Source organism: Tamandua tetradactyla, chromosome 11 (assembly GCF_023851605.1).
Source record: "Tamandua tetradactyla isolate mTamTet1 chromosome 11, mTamTet1.pri, whole genome shotgun sequence".
Classification (NCBI taxonomy): Eukaryota; Metazoa; Chordata; class Mammalia; order Pilosa; family Myrmecophagidae; genus Tamandua; species Tamandua tetradactyla.
The window spans coordinates 60,593,126-60,613,947 of NC_135337.1; the positions used below are offsets into that span (position 1 = coordinate 60,593,126).

The 20,822-nt window shown below is 40.1% G+C and overlaps 1 protein-coding gene across 3 annotated transcripts in view; it reads right to left on the minus strand.

Moving 5' to 3' along the window:
- Positions 1 to 20,822, minus strand: part of DNAJC6 (DnaJ heat shock protein family (Hsp40) member C6) — a 188,147-nt gene that overhangs the window by 45,084 nt on the left and 122,241 nt on the right. For all 3 annotated transcript variants that reach the window (XM_077120692.1, XM_077120694.1, XM_077120695.1), the window contains exons 2-4: positions 10,008 to 10,158; positions 8,241 to 8,290; positions 7,985 to 8,133 (exon numbers count right to left, since the gene is read on the minus strand). In XM_077120692.1, the coding sequence (XP_076976807.1) occupies positions 7,985 to 8,133; positions 8,241 to 8,290; positions 10,008 to 10,158 (350 nt within the window). The remainder of the gene's footprint in view (positions 1 to 7,984; positions 8,134 to 8,240; positions 8,291 to 10,007; positions 10,159 to 20,822) is intronic.

The following is a 20,822-nucleotide window of genomic DNA, read 5'->3' on the forward strand; positions in this document are numbered from 1 at the left end:
AATGACATTTCAAGATGCCGCCTTCATTCTCTCTGAACACCTCCTGGAGTAGCTGAGCATTAAAGAACACCGTATGGATTACAAGACTGCCATGACACAACCCAGTGGGAAAAGAGGCCAAAATATAACCCAGACTAGGTGCCATTCAATTCTCATCTCTCCAGCACCCCAAGCATGAGATTATCTGGATGGCAGAAGCATCCCACTTGCTGAGAATAATAAAAGGTGCCATGGAGAATCAGCCCGAAGTGCCACAGCCTGGTGCTTTAAGAGTCTGACACCATTTGTAGAGGACAGGGGCATTTCAGCCAATTATTTATTTTTATTATTATCAATGTTAATCATAGCTACCACTTATTAAGTGCTTACTCTAAGCCACGCACTGGGAAAAGGTTATCAAAATTTTTCCTTACAACAAACCTACAGAACAATTTTCTAAGAATACTTGTGGTGTAAGCATTCACAGTGTCATCCCCATTTTACATAGGAGAAAATTAAGGTTCAAAAGAGGTGACGCAACAGTCCAGGAAGAGGAAGAGCTGAAATGTAAACCTTGGGTATTTTGTAAAGTTTACAATTTGTGGACTGTTCATTATACCATATTCCATCTTGCATTTGTGCGGTGGTTATGGCTTCCAGTTACTTACCATGGCTGCATTCTGCCAGGCCTAAGATTCAATTCATCCAAATCAACAGAACAAAAATGTAGGGAAGTTCTAACAGCTCATTGCTTCTCTGGCTCCTGGGCCAGTGATTTTTTTTTCTGCCCCATCTTGCCCTTCCCTGATCCTGTCATTTAATAGTAGAGGGAGAGCTGAAATGTCACCCTCTGCAGTCAACTGCCCTCACTAATCAGGGAACCAAAACAGAAAGAACCAGAAGCTACAGAAACCTGTCTGGTGAACTCTGGAAGGAAAACAAAAAGAAAAAAGAAAAAAAAAAGATTGACCCTCAACCAAGTCACTCCACTCATGAGGCCTTTACAAAGCCCCAGAAAATATTTTTTTCCACATGTAGTTGTTCCGAAGAGGAAAAAAATTCTACAAGATTATGTGGTTTAGAAACAGTCAGTATCAAGGAAGATTTCAAAACAACCTGTCCTTCCTGGCTGGGCAGAGGGAAGGAGGCACAAGGTGGTACTCGAATAGCATTATCAGAACTTAAGGACTTTAGGGCAAAGTTAGACCTAGCATTCCATTTACTGCCAACACAACACACAACAGGAATAAAGCAGTGGTTCCTGATATTCCAGGGTTAGCTATAAACCTTCTGTGCAGAAATTGTGTGGAAGCAGATGTTAAACTCTTTGAAGGCCACCTATGGATTCAATTAAAAGTGGGTCTGGTTTAGATGGCCTCGTTGGTTCCCAGAACTTCACTGTCAACATCGGTACTTTTATTTTCTCAAGATGAATGCTGGAGTAAAGAAAGTAAAAAAAGAAAAAAAAAAAAAAAAACTGACTTTCTACACCACCTCTTCAGTTCTGAATAGTTATTCTAGCACCTCACTTTGAATACAGTTTATTGTGCTGAGTTGATTCTCCACTAAAACTAAGACGAGAAAAATGACAATCCTATTTTAACAACTTGTAACATATGCAAATACTACTAAGAAAATTACTGCCTGATTATTTCATATGGTTCCTGTCAACCATTTTGGCTTCCAAACATAAAAGCTAATCAAAATACAGAATGGCAACCCTCAGCAAAGAAAATTCTTCCTGGAAACAGTATGTCTCTGCCACCATCTCCCACACCCCAAGAAACACAATCAAATAATCAAAATATAAAGTGATTCAGTTCAGGTTTCAAGACCATAGATATATGATATAGATAGAGCTGGATTCTTTTGAGCATGTAAATGAAACCAGTTCCATGTTTGGTCGTTACCAATACTAGTTTTATGGAAGCTTCTGCCTGTCCACATTTACTAAAATAAGGTTTCATTATAGACCTAGCACTCCACCAAACCAGAAAGGGGAAGAAATGGTTCTAGTCTTCATGGACTGGAAGATAAGAACCAGGAAGAATTTTCTAAGAAATGCAACAATGAGATTCAAATCAATTCACAGTTATTGCTAGAAAAAGAAAGGACTAGAGGCTTGATGAGAGATGTAGTCTCATCAAACAACAGGGCTAAGATGAAAATACTAAGGCTTTGGGACTGTCTTCTTGAGGTTTAAGGGAGCTAGGTCTAAGAGTCCAGTTCTATTCTGCCAAGTCCTGGGACAATCCTCAGACGGGCTAAAGATACAGTGCAACCTTGTGTTTTAGGGGAAAGAACTGGAAAGGCCTTGTGATGTGGAAATCCCCCCCTTAGCAAAGTTAGGCTAACAAAGAAGAAGAGGAGGTAGGGGTGTGGTATGGATAAATCTTCGGAAGAGAGAAGAGTTCCTGCAAAAGACAGAGAGTATGTGTGCATGGTATGTGTGTATGTGTGTGTGTGTTTATCTGTGTTTTTACATCTGTGTGTGTATGCAACCCTGGTTGGAGCATGAGATGTTTGGGCAATGGAGAACAGCGAAAGATGAGGCTAGAGAGGCAAACAGAGGCCAAATTATGAAGAAACTTGCCATGCCAGGTACTGTTCTAGGCAGTAAATAAAATAATCCTTGCTCTTCTGGGGCAAGTGAGAACAACCCAGGGTAGATGGTCAATTTGTAACTCTTGATTCCTTTAGTAAGACTGATTAGGCAGGTCACAAAATCTTTATTTATGCTAATAGCTACCTTTCTTTAAGGACCTCTTCACAGAGATCTCTTTTTATAAACATTATACAGACAGACATCTCCACATGTGATGGTTAGGTTCTGGTGTTAAGTTGGCCAAGTGATGAGGCCCAGTTGTCTGGTCAGGCAAGCACTGGCCTGTTGCTGCAAGGATATTTCATGGCTCGTTGACAAACCCGAAGGCTGGTATATGAAATCATTAGTCAGTTGATTGCATCTGTGGTTGATTACATCTGCCATCAACCAAGGTGTGCTTCCCCCATGAGATAATCCAATCAGTTGAAGGCTTTTAAGGAAGAAGAGAGACACAGTCACTGCTTCTTCAGTCAGAGAGCCTCTCCTGTGGCGTTTGTCCAGACTTTTCATTGGAGCTGCCAGCTTCACGGCCTGCCCTATGGATTTCGGACCTCCACTCCCACGGTTGCATGAGATACTTTTATTAATCTCCTATTTACAGATCCCTCTTAACAGTTCTATTTCTCTAGAGAACCCTGACTAACACACCACATATCTGAATACTTCTGTACTGACATTATATTTTATTTCCTTTTTAAGGGGAAGCATACCAAATTATCATAGAACTTTCAAGGTCAAACATAATTTCTATGAAATATTATACATGTTGTTCAGATCCTTCAATTATTAAAATGATGGTACTGAGTCTCCAAATAAGAAAAATAAATTCAAAAGATTTGTATTCAGAAATAGATAAGACAGGGAGATAGGTGGTAAATATAGATAGATGCATAATATATAAAGATGATGATTGATTAGTAGAATGATATAACAAGTGTGGCAAAATGGTACAAATTGGTAAATCCAGGCATCTGGGTAAGGGATATACTGGAGTTCTCTGTATTGTTTTTATATTATCTTTGCAACTGTCTTATAAGAATGAAACAATTTAAAAATTAAAAGTTAAAAAATTTGCATCAGAGTTAGAATATTTATCCACATTTTCGTTTGATGTTAATTCACTTACTCTGAATTAGGTAATACATGAACTAAGACTCACAGGAGTAGATTATTATGGGGAGATTTTAAAGAGCTGTCTTTTAAAATCTCCATTACAAAATGGCAATTTAGATGAAACTGCTTGAGAATGGGTAGTCAGTACTTCTCCAAGAGTGGTCCCCAGGGAAGCAACAGCAGCCCTCTGGAAGCTTTGTCGAAATGCAAATTCTCACTCCACTCCTGTCCTGTATCAGAAACACTGGACCTGGGGCCAGCAATCTCTTAACAGCCCTACAGGTGATTCCCATGCATGCTGAAGTTTGAGAATGATGGTGTGTTAGTTTGAAAGGATGTATGGACCCTTGAAAAGCCATGTTTTAATCAAAATCCCATTTTTCTAAAGGCAGAATAATCTCTACTCAATACTGTATGTTTGAAACCGTAATCAGATCATCTCCTTGGAGATGTGATTTAATCAAGAGTGGTTAAGGTGGATTAGGTGATGGCATGTCTCCACCCATTTGGGTGGGTCTTGATTAGTTTCTGGAGTCCTATAAAAGGGGGAACATTTTGGAGAATGAAGGAGATTCAGAGAGAGCAGAGAACGCTGCAGCACCACGAAGCAGCGAGTCCACGAGCCAGCGACCTTTAGAGATGAAGAAGGAAAACACCTCCCGGGTGTTTGAAACAGGGAGCCAGGAGAGAAAGCTAGCAGATGACTCCGTGTTCACCATGTGCCCTTCCAGCTGAGAGAGAAGCCCTGACTGTGTTCACCATGTACCTTCTGACTTGAGAGAAACCCTGAACTTCAATTCATCGGCCTTCATGAACCAAGATATCTTTCCCTGGATGGATGCCTTTGGTTGGACATTTCTATAGACTTGTTTTAATTGGGACATTTCCTCAGCCTTAGAACTATAAACTAGCAACTTATTAAATTCCCCTTTTTAAAAGCCATTCTGTTTCTGGTATATTGTATTCCGGCAGCTAGGAAACTAGAACAGATGGGTTTTAAGTGTTGCCTGTTCTGGGAACACAGAAGTTGGAACAGAGCTGTCCCTTATCTTATTGAACATTAGAACAGGAAGGGCTTTTGGAGAGTACATAGGCTAACCTTCCGGTGTTTTTCACAGATATAGAAACTCAAGTCCAGGGATAATCTGTGCAACAGGAATTCAGAACAAAATGTATTCAGGGATTACAGATGTTAAGCTTAGATCCTAGTCACATGGAATGGACATCAGCAACCATTGTGCATATTTGAAATCAAATTTCACTTCTAAAGGGTTTAAGTTTCCTAAGGCTGCCATAACAAAGCACCACAAACTGGGTGGTTTAAAGCAATAAAAGTGTATTATCTCACAGTTATGGAGGCTAAAAGTCTGAAATCAAGGCTCCCTAAGAAACCTACAGGGGAGAATTCTTCCTTGCCTCTTCCAGATTTTAGTGTTCATGGCAATCTTTTGCATTCTTTGGCTTATAGATGGATCACTCTAATCTCTACTTCTCATCTTCACATGGCCTTCTTCTCTACTATCTCTCTGTGTCTCCACTCCCCTTCCGATAAAGACACCAGTGTGACCTCATCTGAACTAATTCCATCTTCAGCCACTCTATTTACAAAAGCTCTCATTCCAAGGTAAGAGAATTAGGATTTCAATATATATTTTCTGAGGGACATGATTCAACCCACCACAGGGTTAGAGAGTAGAAAGAATTTATATTTCTTATATCCAGTTGTAAAACCAATCATATATAAAAGCTAAGTCCAAATTATACAAAGATGTTCTTAAGAGAGAAAGGCCTTATTTTCATGAGTAAATCAAGAATTCAGCAGTTAAAAATATCAGATTCAAAAACCAAGCAAAAAAAAGAAAACAAGCCAATGTATACTATGGATGGACTGTACATATGTGAAGATTTCTCAATAAATACATATATAAAACATGCCGAGGATTTTGCATAAGGGGGAAAAGACCTGTCAATTGGGAAAGAATAATCTCCTAAACAAATGGTGCTGGGAAATCTAGACTTCCATTTGAAAAAAAAAAAAGGAGGACCCTTACCTCACACCATATACAAAAATCAACTCAAAATGGATCAAGGACCTAAATATAAGAACCAGAATTATCAAACTCATAAAAGAAAATGGAGGCAGGCATCTTCAGGACCATGTGTTAGGCAGTGGTTTTTGAGACTTTACACAGTAATCACAAGCAACAAAGGAAAACATAGATAAATGGAGTCTCTTCAAAACTGAAGACTTTTGTAAAGTATAGGACTTTATCATGAAAGCAAAATATAATCTACATAATGGGAGAAGATATGTGGAAACTTACCTGTATAAAGGTTGATATCCATAATATATAAATAAATCCTTCAACTTAACAACAAAAAGACAAACCACCCAGTTTAAAAAATGGCAGAACACTTGAACAAACCTGTCTACAATGAAGATATACAAATGACCAGAAAACACATGAAAAAATGCACAACATCATTAACCATCAGGGAAATGCAAATCAAAACCACAATGAGATATCATTTCATACCCATTAAATGGCTGCTATTTTAAAAAGTGCAACACAAGTGTTGGAAAGGAAACAGAGAAATAAGAACACTCCTTCACTGCTGGTGGCAATGTAAAATGGTGTAGCCACTGAGGAAGACAATTTGGCAGTCCCTCAGAAAGCTAAGTATAGAACTACCATATGACCTGGCAATTCTGCTACTATGTATATCCCCAAAAGAACTGAAAGCAAGGACTGAAGTAGATAGTTGCACACTGCTGTTCATAGCTGCATCATTCACAATTGCGAAAAGATAGAAACAACCCAAGTGTCCATCAACCAATGAATGGATAAACAAAATGTGGAATATACATACAATGGAATATTATCAGGCCTTAAAAGGAATGAAGTCCTGATACACATGAATGAACCTTGAAGACATCATGTTGAGTGAAATAAGCCAGACACAAAAGGACAAATACTATATGCTCTTACTGTTTTGCAACAATTAGAATAAGAAAACTCACAAAACCAGGGCCTAGAATATAGGTTAGCAGGGGATGGTTTTAGGGCTAGGTAATACAAAAGTAAGGCTTAAAATGTGCAGGATTCCTATTTGGAATGATGGAAATATTTTGGTGATGGATGGTGGTGCTGGTGGCACAACACTGTTAAGATAACAGCAGCACAGAAATACATATCTGGATATGACCAAAATAGAAATGTTAGATTGTATATATAGTAACAAAATAAAAAATCATAACAAAATCCATGGAACTACACTACACAAAACATGAACCCTAAGTTAAACCACACACTATAGTTAGTAGGACAGTTATTAAAATGTGCTACTATTAATGGTAAAAAATGTTCCACACCAGTACAAATTCTTATTAATAGGGTGGCATATAGGAATCCTATACTTTATGCATGATTATTCTGCAAACCCACAACTTCTCTAATAAAGGAAAAGAAGAACTCATAGCTCCTTAACCAGCTTGAAACTTGGTATATTTCTCTGCTTAGCTCAAGAAGTTCCTTAAATAGATAAACCAGATTTCCAAGGAATACTGTCAGCCCAGAGTAAACATTAAGATTACAAGCCTTAGGTCATTTACTAGGTTGTATACTTTTTGGGCAAATCATCTTCTCTCTCTACACCTCAGTTCCTTCATCTACCTCGGAGGACTACTGATAAACTTAAATGAGATTTTTTCTGTAAAGTTCCTGGCACAGTGTAAATGTTCTGTAAATGTTGATAGCTGTTCTCACTGCTATTAATATTAGTGATGTTATCAAACCTCTAAGAGGAACGCTTTTGGGTACTATCCTCTAGCTCTAAAAGGCAGAAACACATGTCCATCAATTCTGAGGTGTCTGAGCTAATCAAACCACACTGCCTCATCCTGATGCCCGAGTGGTAAGGAGAAAGCAAGTGAATGATTAGTACAACCACCAACTGCCCTACCTAGAAGCTCGTTCTGCAACTTGAGCCTCACCAGCAACCTGCCCTAACAACTGAGCAACCAGCCACCAAGTGATTTGAGGCCCCAAATTAGATGGCAACAACTTATCCCAATTTAATTTACAGACAAGCTTTCCTACATATACATTCACCCAAGGGAAACCTTCAAATTTCTTGCACAGCCTAATATTTTGTGAATCAAAGCGTCCAAAGTTTATAGTTGTCAACTTCATATGCCTAAGGAGAAAAACTTTGAGGCTTACTTTAAAGGGGGGAAATACCTTGTGATGTCTTCAAATCTTTAATCCTATGGCTAAAATTCCTTACCCTGCTGTGAAACTTGGCAGTTCGGTAAGACTTAGGAGACAGATTGTACACTGTGTAATGGTCAAGATGTCTGGAATCCAAAAAGCTTCGAATGTCATCAACCTGATTCCTGAATCCTATGTCAACACTGTCCAGAGGAAAGGACATCACTAGAAGGGGTCACACAGAAAGAAAAAAGGTTAAACAGATCTGCTGCCACCATGGGCAGCAATTTAAAGCTGAGCCATTGAGCAATAAGTAAATATTGGAAACTTACCAATAATTCTTGAGGTAACATAAGTGAAGTCTAAATCTCCCTTCGTATAACTAAAAGCAAGACAGGAAAGGTCATTCATTAAATAATCCAAATATACCAAAATTTCTCTCTCGATACTCGCACCTCATGACCTGAGTCTCTCTCATCCAACAAGCACAGAGTGACTGCCCCAAGCCCTTCTCCCTGCCAAGGAAGCATCACTGAGAAAGCCAGCCCCACACCCTCGGGAGCATGCATCTACCACACACACGGCGGCATCCCAATGCCCTCTTTTGATGCCACTTCATGTACAGAATGCATCTCAGAAAAGGGAATGCTTCTTATTTATTAACACTGTTCATTCCAGCCTCTCTCTATATATGGAAAGGGCTCACAGACGTGTGAGCAACTAAGGAAGAGGGAAGGAAGTGCCTGAGAAAGAATAAAGGACCCTTTTTCCATCCACCAGGCTCTAGTTAGGGATTGGAGGTGAGGGATAAATTTTACTTTTGAGCAAAGATTGAAATGTTGATTAATACATTGGACTTGACACCTGAATTTCTGATTCAAGACTGCATATTTGTAATTTAAAGTGACCTTAGAACTTTCTAGTACCTCGGAATAAAAAAGAATTCATGTGGCCTGCTTGCTGGAACTGTCATTCATTGGAAGGATAGAAAACTTCTCCCTCTAAAGAAATTGTAAAGGGCTAGATGGATACAAAAGCAAAGTTCTGCTTTGATTACAACCCATGAGTACTGCTTATTCTCACTGCATGTGCAGTATCTCATTTAATCTTCACAACTACCCAAAGAGACAAATTCTATCAGGGGATAAAAGTAAAACTCAGAGTATGCCGAAAGCAAATAACTTGTTCTGAGTTTTACAGGTCCAGAGCCAGAGGAGAATTTTGCCTTAGAACAGATCATGCCTGTAGCAGACTTTGAAGAGACTTTGTACTGGTTTTAACTTTGTATTCTAGTTGTATTGCATTTTATTAGATTATCTCCAGGGAGATGTGACACACCCAATTGAGGATATTAAAATTTGATTAGAGGGAGATGTGACTTCACCTATTCAGGGGGATCTTGATTAGTTTACTGGAATCCTCTAAAAGAGGAAACATTTTGGCAAACACTAGAGCGCCACGAGAACCATGAGAGCTCATGCAGCCAGAGACCTCTGGAGATGAAGAGGGAAAAATGTCCCTGGGGGGAGCTTCATGAAACCAGAAGCCTGGAGAGAAAGCTAGGAGATGTTACAATGTTTGCCATGTGCCTTTCCAGTTGAGAAAGAAACCCTGAATGTCATCGTCCTTCTTGAACCAAGAAATCTTTCCCTGGATGCCTTACATTGGACATTTCTATATCCTTGCTTTAATTTGGTCATTTTTATGACTTTAGAACTATAAGCTTGCAACTAAATAAATTCCCCTTTTTTAAAGCAAAGCTCAGAGAAGTTAACTAACTTAGATCATATGGCTTGCCTTAGATCATATAGCTAAACAAGGCAGAAACTACATTAGAAATTAGATGTTTGATTCCAAAGCCAGTGATGACAACCTCTATATTCCAACAGACTAAACTGCTGAGTCCTCCTCCCCTGTGCTTGTAGTTTCTGAAGGACTCAACTTTATGGCTTCAATGATGTGCTTAACCAATCAGATCCCATAAAACAATGCCACAAAATTGACAGTCTTTGAGTTTGAACCAGACAAGCAGTGGGCAAATAACCAGATCCTTTGATAGCACAAGGCTTCCTTCACCTAACTGTAAAGAATGTGCATACCTGGTAACAGATTGGATAACTCTAGAAGATGTGTCTTTGAGGGTATCTTTCAAGTTGTCCTTCAGGTTACTAAAGAGTCTCCCTGCACCTCCTTTCACCATGTCAAAGAGACCACCCCCAGAGCTGGGTTCCATGTCTGGAGATGAGGCACCTGTCAAGGAAAAAGAGAAAAAGAGGTCAGATGGCATAGACAATGCTGAAAGCCCACTCGTCTACACTCCTAAAGCATGCACAGATCATCTGAGGGAGTTTGGGACAGATATTCCTGTAAGTTATATCTCACTCTCTGAACTCACCAGCTCTGAGTTATCTCAGTGCTGCTGGTCCTTGGACGGACCGAGGCAAGTCCCTTACTAAGTCCCAGGAGCAGCAACCTCCAGGGCTACCCTGTCCCGTATAGCAGCCACTAGCCACGTGTGGCAACTGAGCACTTGAAATGTGGCTGGTCTGAATTGAAATGTGCTGTAGGTATAAAGTACACACCAAAATTTCAAAGATCTAGCGCAAAAAAAAAATGTAAAATAGCTCAATTTTTATACTGATCACATGCTGAAATAGTATTTTTTATATATTCAGTTGAAATTTTACTATTAAGGTTAATTTCATGTATAAAAAAGTATTTGCAAAGTCCCCTTGGGGGAATGGTGAGAAAGGGGGAAAATTCAACTACCCCAAGTGGAGAATTCTTGATATTCTCACAAGCAGTGGGGACAACCAAAGCAATAGGCTGAGGCCCCAATCTTGGGGTTTGTTCATATGAAACTTAACCCACAAAGGATAGGCTAAGCCTACTTAAAATTAGGCCTAAGAGTCACCTCCAAGAGAACCTCTTTTATTGCTCAGATGTGGCCTCTATCAGCCAACACAACAAGCAAACTCACTGCCCTCCCCCTCTCTACATGGGACATGACTCCCAAGGGTGTGGACTTTTCTGGCAACGTGGGACAGAAATCCTAGAATGAGCTGGGACTCGGCACCAAGGGATTGAGAAAACCTTCTCAACCAAAAGGGGGAAGAGAGAAACGAGACAAAATAATGTGTCAATGGCTGAGAGATTCCAAATAGAGTCGAGAGTTTATCCTGGAGGTTATTCTTATGCATTAACTAGATATCACATTTTAGTTAAGGCATAATAGAGAGTCTGGAGGGAAGTGCCTAAAATGTAGAGCTGTGTTCCAGTAGCCATGTTTCTTGAAGATAATTGTATAATGATATAGCTCTTGCAATGTGACTGTGTGATTGCGAAAACCTTGTGTCTGATGCTTCTTTTATCTACCTTATGGACAGATGAGCAAAACATATGGACTAAAAATAAATAAATAATAGGGGGAACAAATGTTAAAATAAATTTAGTAGATTGAAATGCCAGTGATCTAGAAAATCTTTAATTCTGTATGTGGCCTGCATTGTATTTCTTTTGGACGGTACTGCTCCAGAGAGACCACTGAGGAAGAGTGATGGTCAGTTAGAAAGAAGAAAGATGGTCAGTTAGAAGCTGAGTCCAGGAGCCTCCTCTGCCCTTTGATGGATTTGACTATGTTAGAAGACCCATCCATGGCTGCTTCTCCAAGCACTATTCTGCATCCATCATGGGAAATATTTTCTAAAGGACTTCTGTAAGAACTTTTAGGCCTGAGGACGCATTTTTGCCATTAGCGTTATTCACCAAAATTTCAGGTTCTCCCCCTTACAGCATCATAAAATTGTACTTTCTGGCCCCTTGAGTTTAGGTGAGGCCATGAGAATAGCTCTAGCCCAGAGTTTCTCAACCTTGGGACTACTGACATTTTGGGTCAGATACAACTGTCTTATGGGGGTGGGGAGCTGTCCTGTGCTTCGTAGGGTGCTTAGCAGCATCCCTGGCTTCTATCCTGTAGGTGCCAGTAGTACCCACCCATCTGTAACAATCAAAGGTATCTCTGGACATTGCCAACCTTACCATTAGTTAAGAATCACAGCTGTAACCTATGCAGCCTAACCTATGGAAGTGTTGCTTGTCCCTTCCAGAATAGAGTATTTAATTGTGAGTGTGAGATTCTCAATAGCTCTCTTTCTCTCTCTCCCTCTCTTTCTCTCTCTCTTCTTTAGCTATTGGAACTGGCAAGGTTTGGGATGGTGACTGATCTGCCGAGGATAGAGATGTGGTGCAGAGCTCCCAGCTGAGCTTTGATGAATGAGGAATAACTCTTTGCTATTAGAAGCATCAATATCTCAGTAATATTCATTACCACAGCACAAACTAACCTATAAAGACAGATACAGTCTTTATCTATAGTTTATATACAGTCCTGAAGCAGGAATCTGAGTAGGGAAAGCTAATATTAAAGATGATCAGGTAGGCTATACAGCACTGAGAGAGATAGGTCACTTCAGCAATCATGAGGTTGAGTCACTCTTACCTGGTTTCTAGCCGAACGTTGCTACTCCTTAGCTGTATGACCATGGAAAGTCACAGCCTTTCTAAGCCTCTATCTTACTCATCTATAACATAGGGATAATAATATCCTCATTATTATCCCTATTTATAGCTTCTCATAAAACTCTTAGCATACATTAGATATTAAGTGGTCCATAGCAATACTATTATGAGTCAAAACCAAAATTCCCACGTGGATGATGTTTTTATCTTTCTTCATTTTTCAACTACATTATGACAGAGGGCAAAAGTAGCATCTATTCTTGTTTATAAATATGCATATTTAAGATTTTTTAATGAATAAAGAATAGAAATAAGCACTAAAATTAAAAATTACCCCTACTTATATATTATTTAATATATGCTAGCTCCTGTTCTAATCATTTTGCCTACAGTCACTAATTTAATTCTCATAGCATTCCTATGATGTAGATAATATTATTACCATTTTATAGATTGGGAAACTGAGGCACAGAGGTTAAGAAACTTGTCTAAGGACACAAAGTTCTTCTTCCAATGAATTTATTTCCATTTTTATTGCATATGTAGATATTCTGAGCAATATATTAATATTGTTTTCTATGATTTCAAACTGTGCATAGTTTTCTCTTTGCATTATTCACTTTTTTTCACTCACCATTGTTTAACATTCATCTCTCGTAGTACATGCATGTTACTCTAGCTCACTTAGTAAATGCATTGATCACCCCACTGATAGGTGATTAGGTTGTTTGCTATAACAAACAATGTAGCTGTGAACACATCTCCGTAATTATTCATGGGAGACTTTTTCTAGGTTATACCAAGCAGTGGAATTTGCTAGTAGGGAGGGTATGCACATCTTCAAATTTGAAGATACTGGCATTTTCCAAAGTACTTGGGTCAATTTAAACCTCTACTAGTGATGCACATGACGCCCTCACTCTATATTCTCCTTAACACCTGGTATTGTCAAACTTATCCAATTTTACCAATGTGATGAGTATGAAATGATATTCATTTTGGCATTATTTTGTGATTCTCTGATTAATAATGAGATGGAGGACTTTTATTATGTTTATTGGCCATAAATCATATTTCAGGAACCTTCTACACACCTATGTGCCATTTAGGGGATTGTATATAAACCTACAAATATATGTTGACTATCAGGTCCTTCCATGCTAGTTGTAAGAGCTAATGATACCTAAGTCATCATTTAGCATCTATTTGAACTTGAGACTCTATCAAAAATTGCAAAGAGTAATTGATGCTGGTGACTAAACAAATAAATGGACATGTGCAACCGAAAGTTAGGATTTCAGGAAGAATTTGATTGCTCTGAACTGTTATATAGATACTCTGTGCTGGATTGAAGCTATTATGTACCCCCAGAAAAGTCATCTTAATTCTGATCTAATCTTGTTGGGGAAGCTGTTTCTTTTAATCCTGATTCAATACTATAAGGCAGAAACTTTTGATTAGATTATTTCCACGGAGACCTGGAGTGCCCTATTGCGGATGTGACCTTTTGATGAGATGGAGCTATGACTCCACTCATTCCAGGTGGGTCTTGATTAGTTTACTGAAGTCCTTTAAAAGAGGAAACATTTTGGAGAGAGCTCAGAGCTGAAACAGATGCAAACCCCTTGAGAACAGTTGCTTCAGAGCTGAAGAGACACGGATGTTTGGAGAGGCTTGGAGTGACAACAGAGAACAGATGTCTAGACATGAGCAGAGCACAGCAGATGTCGCCATGTGCCTTCCCATGAGATGCTAAGCAAGCCAGAACTCAGAGTTGTGTCCCAGAGGAGGCCCACAGAAGCCAAGTAAGGAAACCCTACAAGAAACAGAGGCTGAAAGCAATAGAACCCAGGAGCAGGTGACCAGCAGATAGCTGACAGAAGTGTCCCTGACCCGTCAGCTGTCTCTGAATTAAGGTATCTTTATCTGGATGCCTTAGTTTGGATATTTTCATAGAGTTAGTACTATAAACTTGCAACTTATTAAATTCCCTTTTTTAAAAGCTGTTCCGATTATGGTATATTACATTCCAGCAGCTTGCAAACTAATACATCATCAAAGGTCTTACAGCTGACAAGCAGTAGAGCTAAGGATTCAAAACCAGATCTGTGCAATCCCGAAGCCAAGTGTATTTCATACTATTCTCATAGCTCCATATCAGCTTACAATACTAACAACTGTAATCAGGATGGTCCTTACCTCCTTTATACCCAATTGCACCTCTTCTCCACCTCCCACCTATATGCCTGTCATCTGGCTGCTTTCAGCAGCAGATGTTCCTGCAATAAGCACTCTCATAAATCACTGCATCTGTCAGGCCAGCCAAACCAATCTCATTATATCAGCAGCATGAACCTCTGTAACCCCCACCATGTCACGGCCCTGAATAAAATGCCAGGAACCTGTCTACTGGGCAGTTCTGTAGACCAGGGCTGGAGTCACAAATCCGAGAATAGTCTCTTGCGTTGTTTCCATATGACTTAGGGCATATTACTTCCCTTTAATCATACCTCCCAAGTGAAAATCTTCATTTTAATTACAGTGAGGCCAAAAAGGCACAAAACGTTTACAATTCTCCCATTCCCACCCTAAGTTATCACTCCAGCCTGAACACCCTGATGTATCACTGTTCTAAAAGATGACACCAGGTTGATTATCTAGATACTCTCTCCGACTGTCAATCTGATGCTAGAACAGAACTCTGAAACACCAGCCATTAAAAGATATAAATATCCCTTGATTATCTAAAAATCAGATACTCACCATCAATCAAATTGCAAGCTCTGTTCATTAGTGCCTAGGAATCCTGTAAAAACCAGAACAACTTGCCAGAGTCCATCCTTAACTTACATCTACCCCAGTTATATGTCAAATTAATCAGGACACGGAAAAGAGAAGAAGAGCGTCAGTTGATTTTACCTTAATGGTTTGGGGTAGTCATTCTGGCACTTACTGATGAGTTTTACATGAGTGCCAGAAGCAAAAGTTCTGCCAAGGCTATCTGAGCCTTGGCTAGGTAAGAGAAGTTTCCAAAAAAATGACACAACACTGAGGAAAATAATACAGTCCAGAAGTGACATGCAGAAGAAAAACAAAGATATACCAGGATCAGGGGCAGACAAACTACGGCCCATAGGCCAAATACAGTCTGCTGTCTATTTTTGAACAATCTGTGAAATAAGAATAATTTTTATGTTTTTTAATGATTGAAAAAAATTCAAAAGACTATTTGGTAATGTGAAAATTCTGTGAAAGTCAAATTTCAATGTCCATAAATAAAATTTTATCCGAATGCAGCCACACTCATTCATTTACTTACAGTCCATAGGGGCCTTCATGTTATCACGGCAGAGCTGAGTGGTTGTGACAGAGACCTAATGGCCCGCAAAGGCTAAGTATTTTACAGAAAATTTTTACTGGTCCCTAGAAGCACTAGTTTCCAGCACTAGAAGGCTGGAAACACTTGTATTCTTAGAAGCCCACAGTTTGCTGGCTCTGACACCTCCCTAAGTTTACCATTTGGCCAAAATGGTACCCAGCGGGAAGAATGCTCCCTGGGATTACTAGAGGGTCTTCAGGGGTCCGAGTGTCTTAGGGCAGAGAATGGAGGGAGTCACTGCCGACTGTGCATGAGAGCCCCAGCCAAAGAAGACGAGTCAGCCCTCGGCCCCTTAGGCTCCTGGGAGATTCTGATTCAATGACGTCAAGAGTATTGTACCCTGCTCCTCTGAATACATTCTAAGGATGTAATACACAAAATTTCCAGGGACTCCTGATGTTTAAGAGACTAGAAAAAACAGCCTCTCCTTCCCAAGTTATAAAACACTCACCATATGTATAACCTGACCAGAGCTCTCTCACAAAAACTGTGTCTTCTGGGAGAGAATCTCTGCTTCCCACTGGACTGTTAGCTGTTGCTCACTTATTTATACCAAGTTTCATTTCAATAAGGATTTGAGTTGATTTAATGGTTATTTGGAAAATAACATATTTCAGGGAAAATGAGCACAACTGCTTCCCATCAAATATACGTTAGAGACTTCTCCTTACCCACCTTCACCTCCTCAAGCACTTCAGATCTGATCTTCACTATCTAGAAATACAGGAAAATTAAGTTTGGCTTATCAGTATTATCATAAACACTTTATTGATTTATCAGCCAGGAGCAAAACAGTGAGAAGTGCTGTTAATTAATATTTACAAAATATTTACAAAAGCCTTGCCTTAGAGAGTCCATCATGCACAGCAGTCATTCCCCATAAATGTTCCCACTGCCCACACAAATACCTGTGCCCAGGATATGCTGGGCTATCTATAAGTCCACTTGGTGACTCACGCGAAGGGGTACTTCCCACAAAAGTACTGTAGTCAAAAGGAAAGGATGCAATGCAAATATTTAGCAACAAAGTTCATCAAGGCATTGTTTATAATGGCAAAGGCTGTAAATAATGCATTATTCTATAGGAAGGAGATTGATTATTCTTAACGATGCCATATAATTAGCTATTAAGAACATACTGCAAAACAGTATAGATGTTCATAATAAATGGCTAAGTGAAAAATAAGCAGGATATACAAAACATTACTCGGAATAAAATCCCGTTTTTGCAAAAGAAAAATATTTCAGTTTAGAGTAAAGATTCAGAGGATATAATAAATATAAATAATAACGACTGCAACTTACTGAATTTCTACCAGGTACCAGGCACCATTCTAGATTCTTTATGTATGTTAACACATTTAATTTTCCCAATACCTCTACGAAGGATAAACCATTGCTATCCCCATTTTACACATGAGGAAACTGAAGCAAAGACATATCAGTGACTCACCCAAGGTGTCTCACATAAGCCAGGATTTGTACCCAAGTTGGCTGTTCCATAGTTCAAGTTCTTTTCCATTTCACTTAAAAAAATATTTACAACAACTATATATCATGTAGGAATATAATGAGTGTGCTGGTTTGAAACTGCTGTGTACCCCAGAAAAGCCATATTCTTTAATCCTGATTCAATATTGCTGGGTGGGATCTTTATCATTAAATTGTTTCCATGGAGATGTGACTCACCCAACCATAGGTGGACCTTTGGATTAGGTTGTTTCCATGGAGATATGTCTCCACCTACTCAATGAGGGGCTGCTTACTGAAGCCCTTTAAGAGGGAACCATTTTGGAAAAAGCTTCAGAGCTGACACAGAGAGATATGTTTGGCAATGCAGAAAGAAAAGCGCCCCTGGGGAAGCCACTTGAAATGAGAAGCCAGGAGAAAGAGCTAGCAGACATCAGCCATGTGCCTTCCCAGCCCACAGAGAAACCCCGAACGTCATCGGCCTTCCCTGAGCCAAAGAATCTTTGTCTGGATGCCTTAGTTTGGACATTTTTATGGCCTTAGAACTGTAAACTTGTAACCTAATGAACCCATATCTCTGTAAGAGTGTTATAGCTCCTAAAACAAACATCGCACAAAGGGTGGGTTTAACAACAGGAATTCATTGGCTCAGGGTCTCAAAGTCTTCTTAGAAGTCTTACTTCTTCCCAAGGTTGTTATCTGGCTGGCCAGCAATCTTTGGGATTTCTTGGCTTTTCTGTCACATGGCAAGGCACATGGTGGTGTCTTCTGTCTCTTCGGGGTTCTACTGACTTCCAGCTCCTGGCTGCTCCCGTGGCTTCTCTCTGTGGCCTTCTCTAATAAGGGCTCCAGTTATAGGATTAAGGCCATCCTGATTCACTGGGCCACACCTCAGCTGATGTAACCTCATCAGCAGTGTGATTTACAACGGGTTCACACCCACAGGAATGGATTAAGAACATATTTTTCTGGGACACATAGCTCCAAGCTACCACACTGTCCTTTCCTCAACAGCTGTGGAGGCCTCCTCTTCTGGCTGTGACTCATCACAGTTCACAGTCACATAGCAGTCTCTGAGCCTGGCCTGTGAGAGGGAGGCCAATGCTGCCCACAAGCCCTGGAGAGTCAGCCCTGTGCTGCTCATTAACTACAGACAGGCTGGGGGCTTGCCAGGAACATCCTGTTGTATATGACCCTCTTTTTAAAGCCTGAGACCTGCTTCACCATGGTAGTAACTGTTTTTCAGCTCTGGTGCAGATACAGAGGACATGGCAGAGGTCTCTTGGCAGCAATCACAGTTCTTGGGACATCTGCAATCCTCGGCAGGGCGTTTCCGTCTCCACAATGCGTCACCTTTCCTCTGTCCAGAAGGTCTCTGTCATTCAGACCCAGTCAGTGTGATTCCATGGGGTTCAGTATTTGGCCTGTTCAGTATTGACCTGATAAACTGAATTTTAACATGACAATTTAATCAAACTCATGCTCTTTTCCCCCAGCTGGGCATTTTCCTCTATATTTAAGCATCATGATATTATTAGTGTCCTGTTCTGGCTTCTACAAAGTTGACAATTTTAGGATACAAATCCCAGAAACCAAAAGGACTCTGCAGGGATGCACAATCAGCTCCTGTCCTAGGAATACGCTGTTCCTTCTCCAAAACACTTGGCTAGTCATCACTGCAGAAGATGTCCTCATTCTTGTTTGTAACAGATTTTATAGCCCTTAGCTTTCAGCATTTAGAAATATGCATCACAGGGGAATAATAGTTAGATATATCATAGAGAATCCCAACTGCCTTTTCTCCCAGAATCAAAGACTACTTAAAATCAACAGTCCCTACCTATTCCTCTTACTCCACGGAGGCTTAGAGGAAAGGGTGTGGGGGGCGAGATCCTATATTTGAGACTTGGTTTCTATACAAAAAGGCTGTGTGGCTGTGGGCAAGTCTCTTATTTAACTCTTCTAGGTCTCCTCCGCCACCCTCATATTGGGCTGGAACTAATTAACAACAAAAACTCTTCTACATGCCTCATGTGCTCTAAGTGTCAACAGGGTCAAATGAGATCGTGCATGGCAGAGGGATTTTTAGGTAGTGAGATCTTCTAAAACAATTAGGAATTTTTATTTTAATTCTTAGAAAAACAGTTCTCAGTTGACTTCCAGCTCTCACTCCTCTGAAACTGTGAGCCAAAAAGTTCTTTTTGTTTAAGCCAACCCACTGTTTGATAAGTGTCATACAAGTCTGGGGAACCAAGACTGCTGCCATGTGGCTGTGGGGATGGAAAGGAAAAAGCCCTGGAGAAAAGCTGCCTCCGGCAAAGTTTGGCACCTTCAGGGGGAAAAAAAAAAGCATGCAATTCAATTTCAGGGTTAATGGAGTTAGAGCCGACTTGGGCTTGTGGAGAGGACAAAATCTCTTCCTGGAGCTTCCAGCCACAGCACATGTAAACTCTTCACTTCTGACAGTTCAGAATCACAATGTTTAACAGACATGAACCTCTTTAGAGCTCTGGGGTTTCTCCTTCCCATCCTGCAGACATGTTCGTGGTGTGGGGACCTGTTATGTGCTATTTGCAGCCCAAAGTTTCTTCAGATTCAGGGGTCCCAGTTTTTAAAATATTAAAATATTTCTGTACCACTTTGAAAGTAGTTTGTGCTATTAAAACTACTAGGCGACCTGATGACACTGCACAGCCGTGGGCCTGGACACAGATAGGTTTGGCTGCTGAACTGACCAAGGGGACAAAAGCCTGCATGAAGGCAGCAGCCACCAGAGGGACAGACCACAGAACAGGTAGTGCCAATGACGGAGGCTTTCCAGGTCCAGGCCACACAGGACACGCCAGCATCCATGTGCCTCCCAGCCCCAGCACAGCCAGCAAGCATCCCCGGGATGGAAAAAAGAGGGAGTGCCCATATGACCATCTCATTAGGAAAATGGCTGAAAGGATATGGTGCTATTCCTATGTCAACCTATGGCACAAAAATGAGAATCATTTAGCAGGTGAAAAGAACATTAAATAAAATAGCACTCTAAAAAAAATGTAGTTATGCTTATGTAAGGAATAAAAAAAGCTATATTTAAACTTTCATTTGTATACTGATGATTCACGTTATATCATACCAGTTATTAAATATTTTATCTTTACTTCTGATATCATAGAATCAAAACACACATGACTTCTGAATCCATTTTTCAGGACTTGGATGGGAGGAGCACTGGGCTATGAGTCAAAACTCTTCTACATGCCTCATGTGTTCTAAGTGTCAACAGCACCTTCTTAGCTGTGTGACCCCAAATAAATCACAAATTCAGGATCTTAAAGAATATTAAAAGGGGGGGATAAATTAGATGATTCCTTAAGTCCCTTCCAGTTCTAAAATCCTTTGATGCTGTCATCAGTGTAAAAAGCCCCTTTATTAAACATGTATTCTATGTGGGCCTGTTCCCATAAAGGCCTAAATGGGCCATTCTCACACTAAGCGGTGACAGGTGGGGGCCCACTAAGAAAACTGAGGCTTGGTAAAGTCTGGTGCCAGTTAGTTA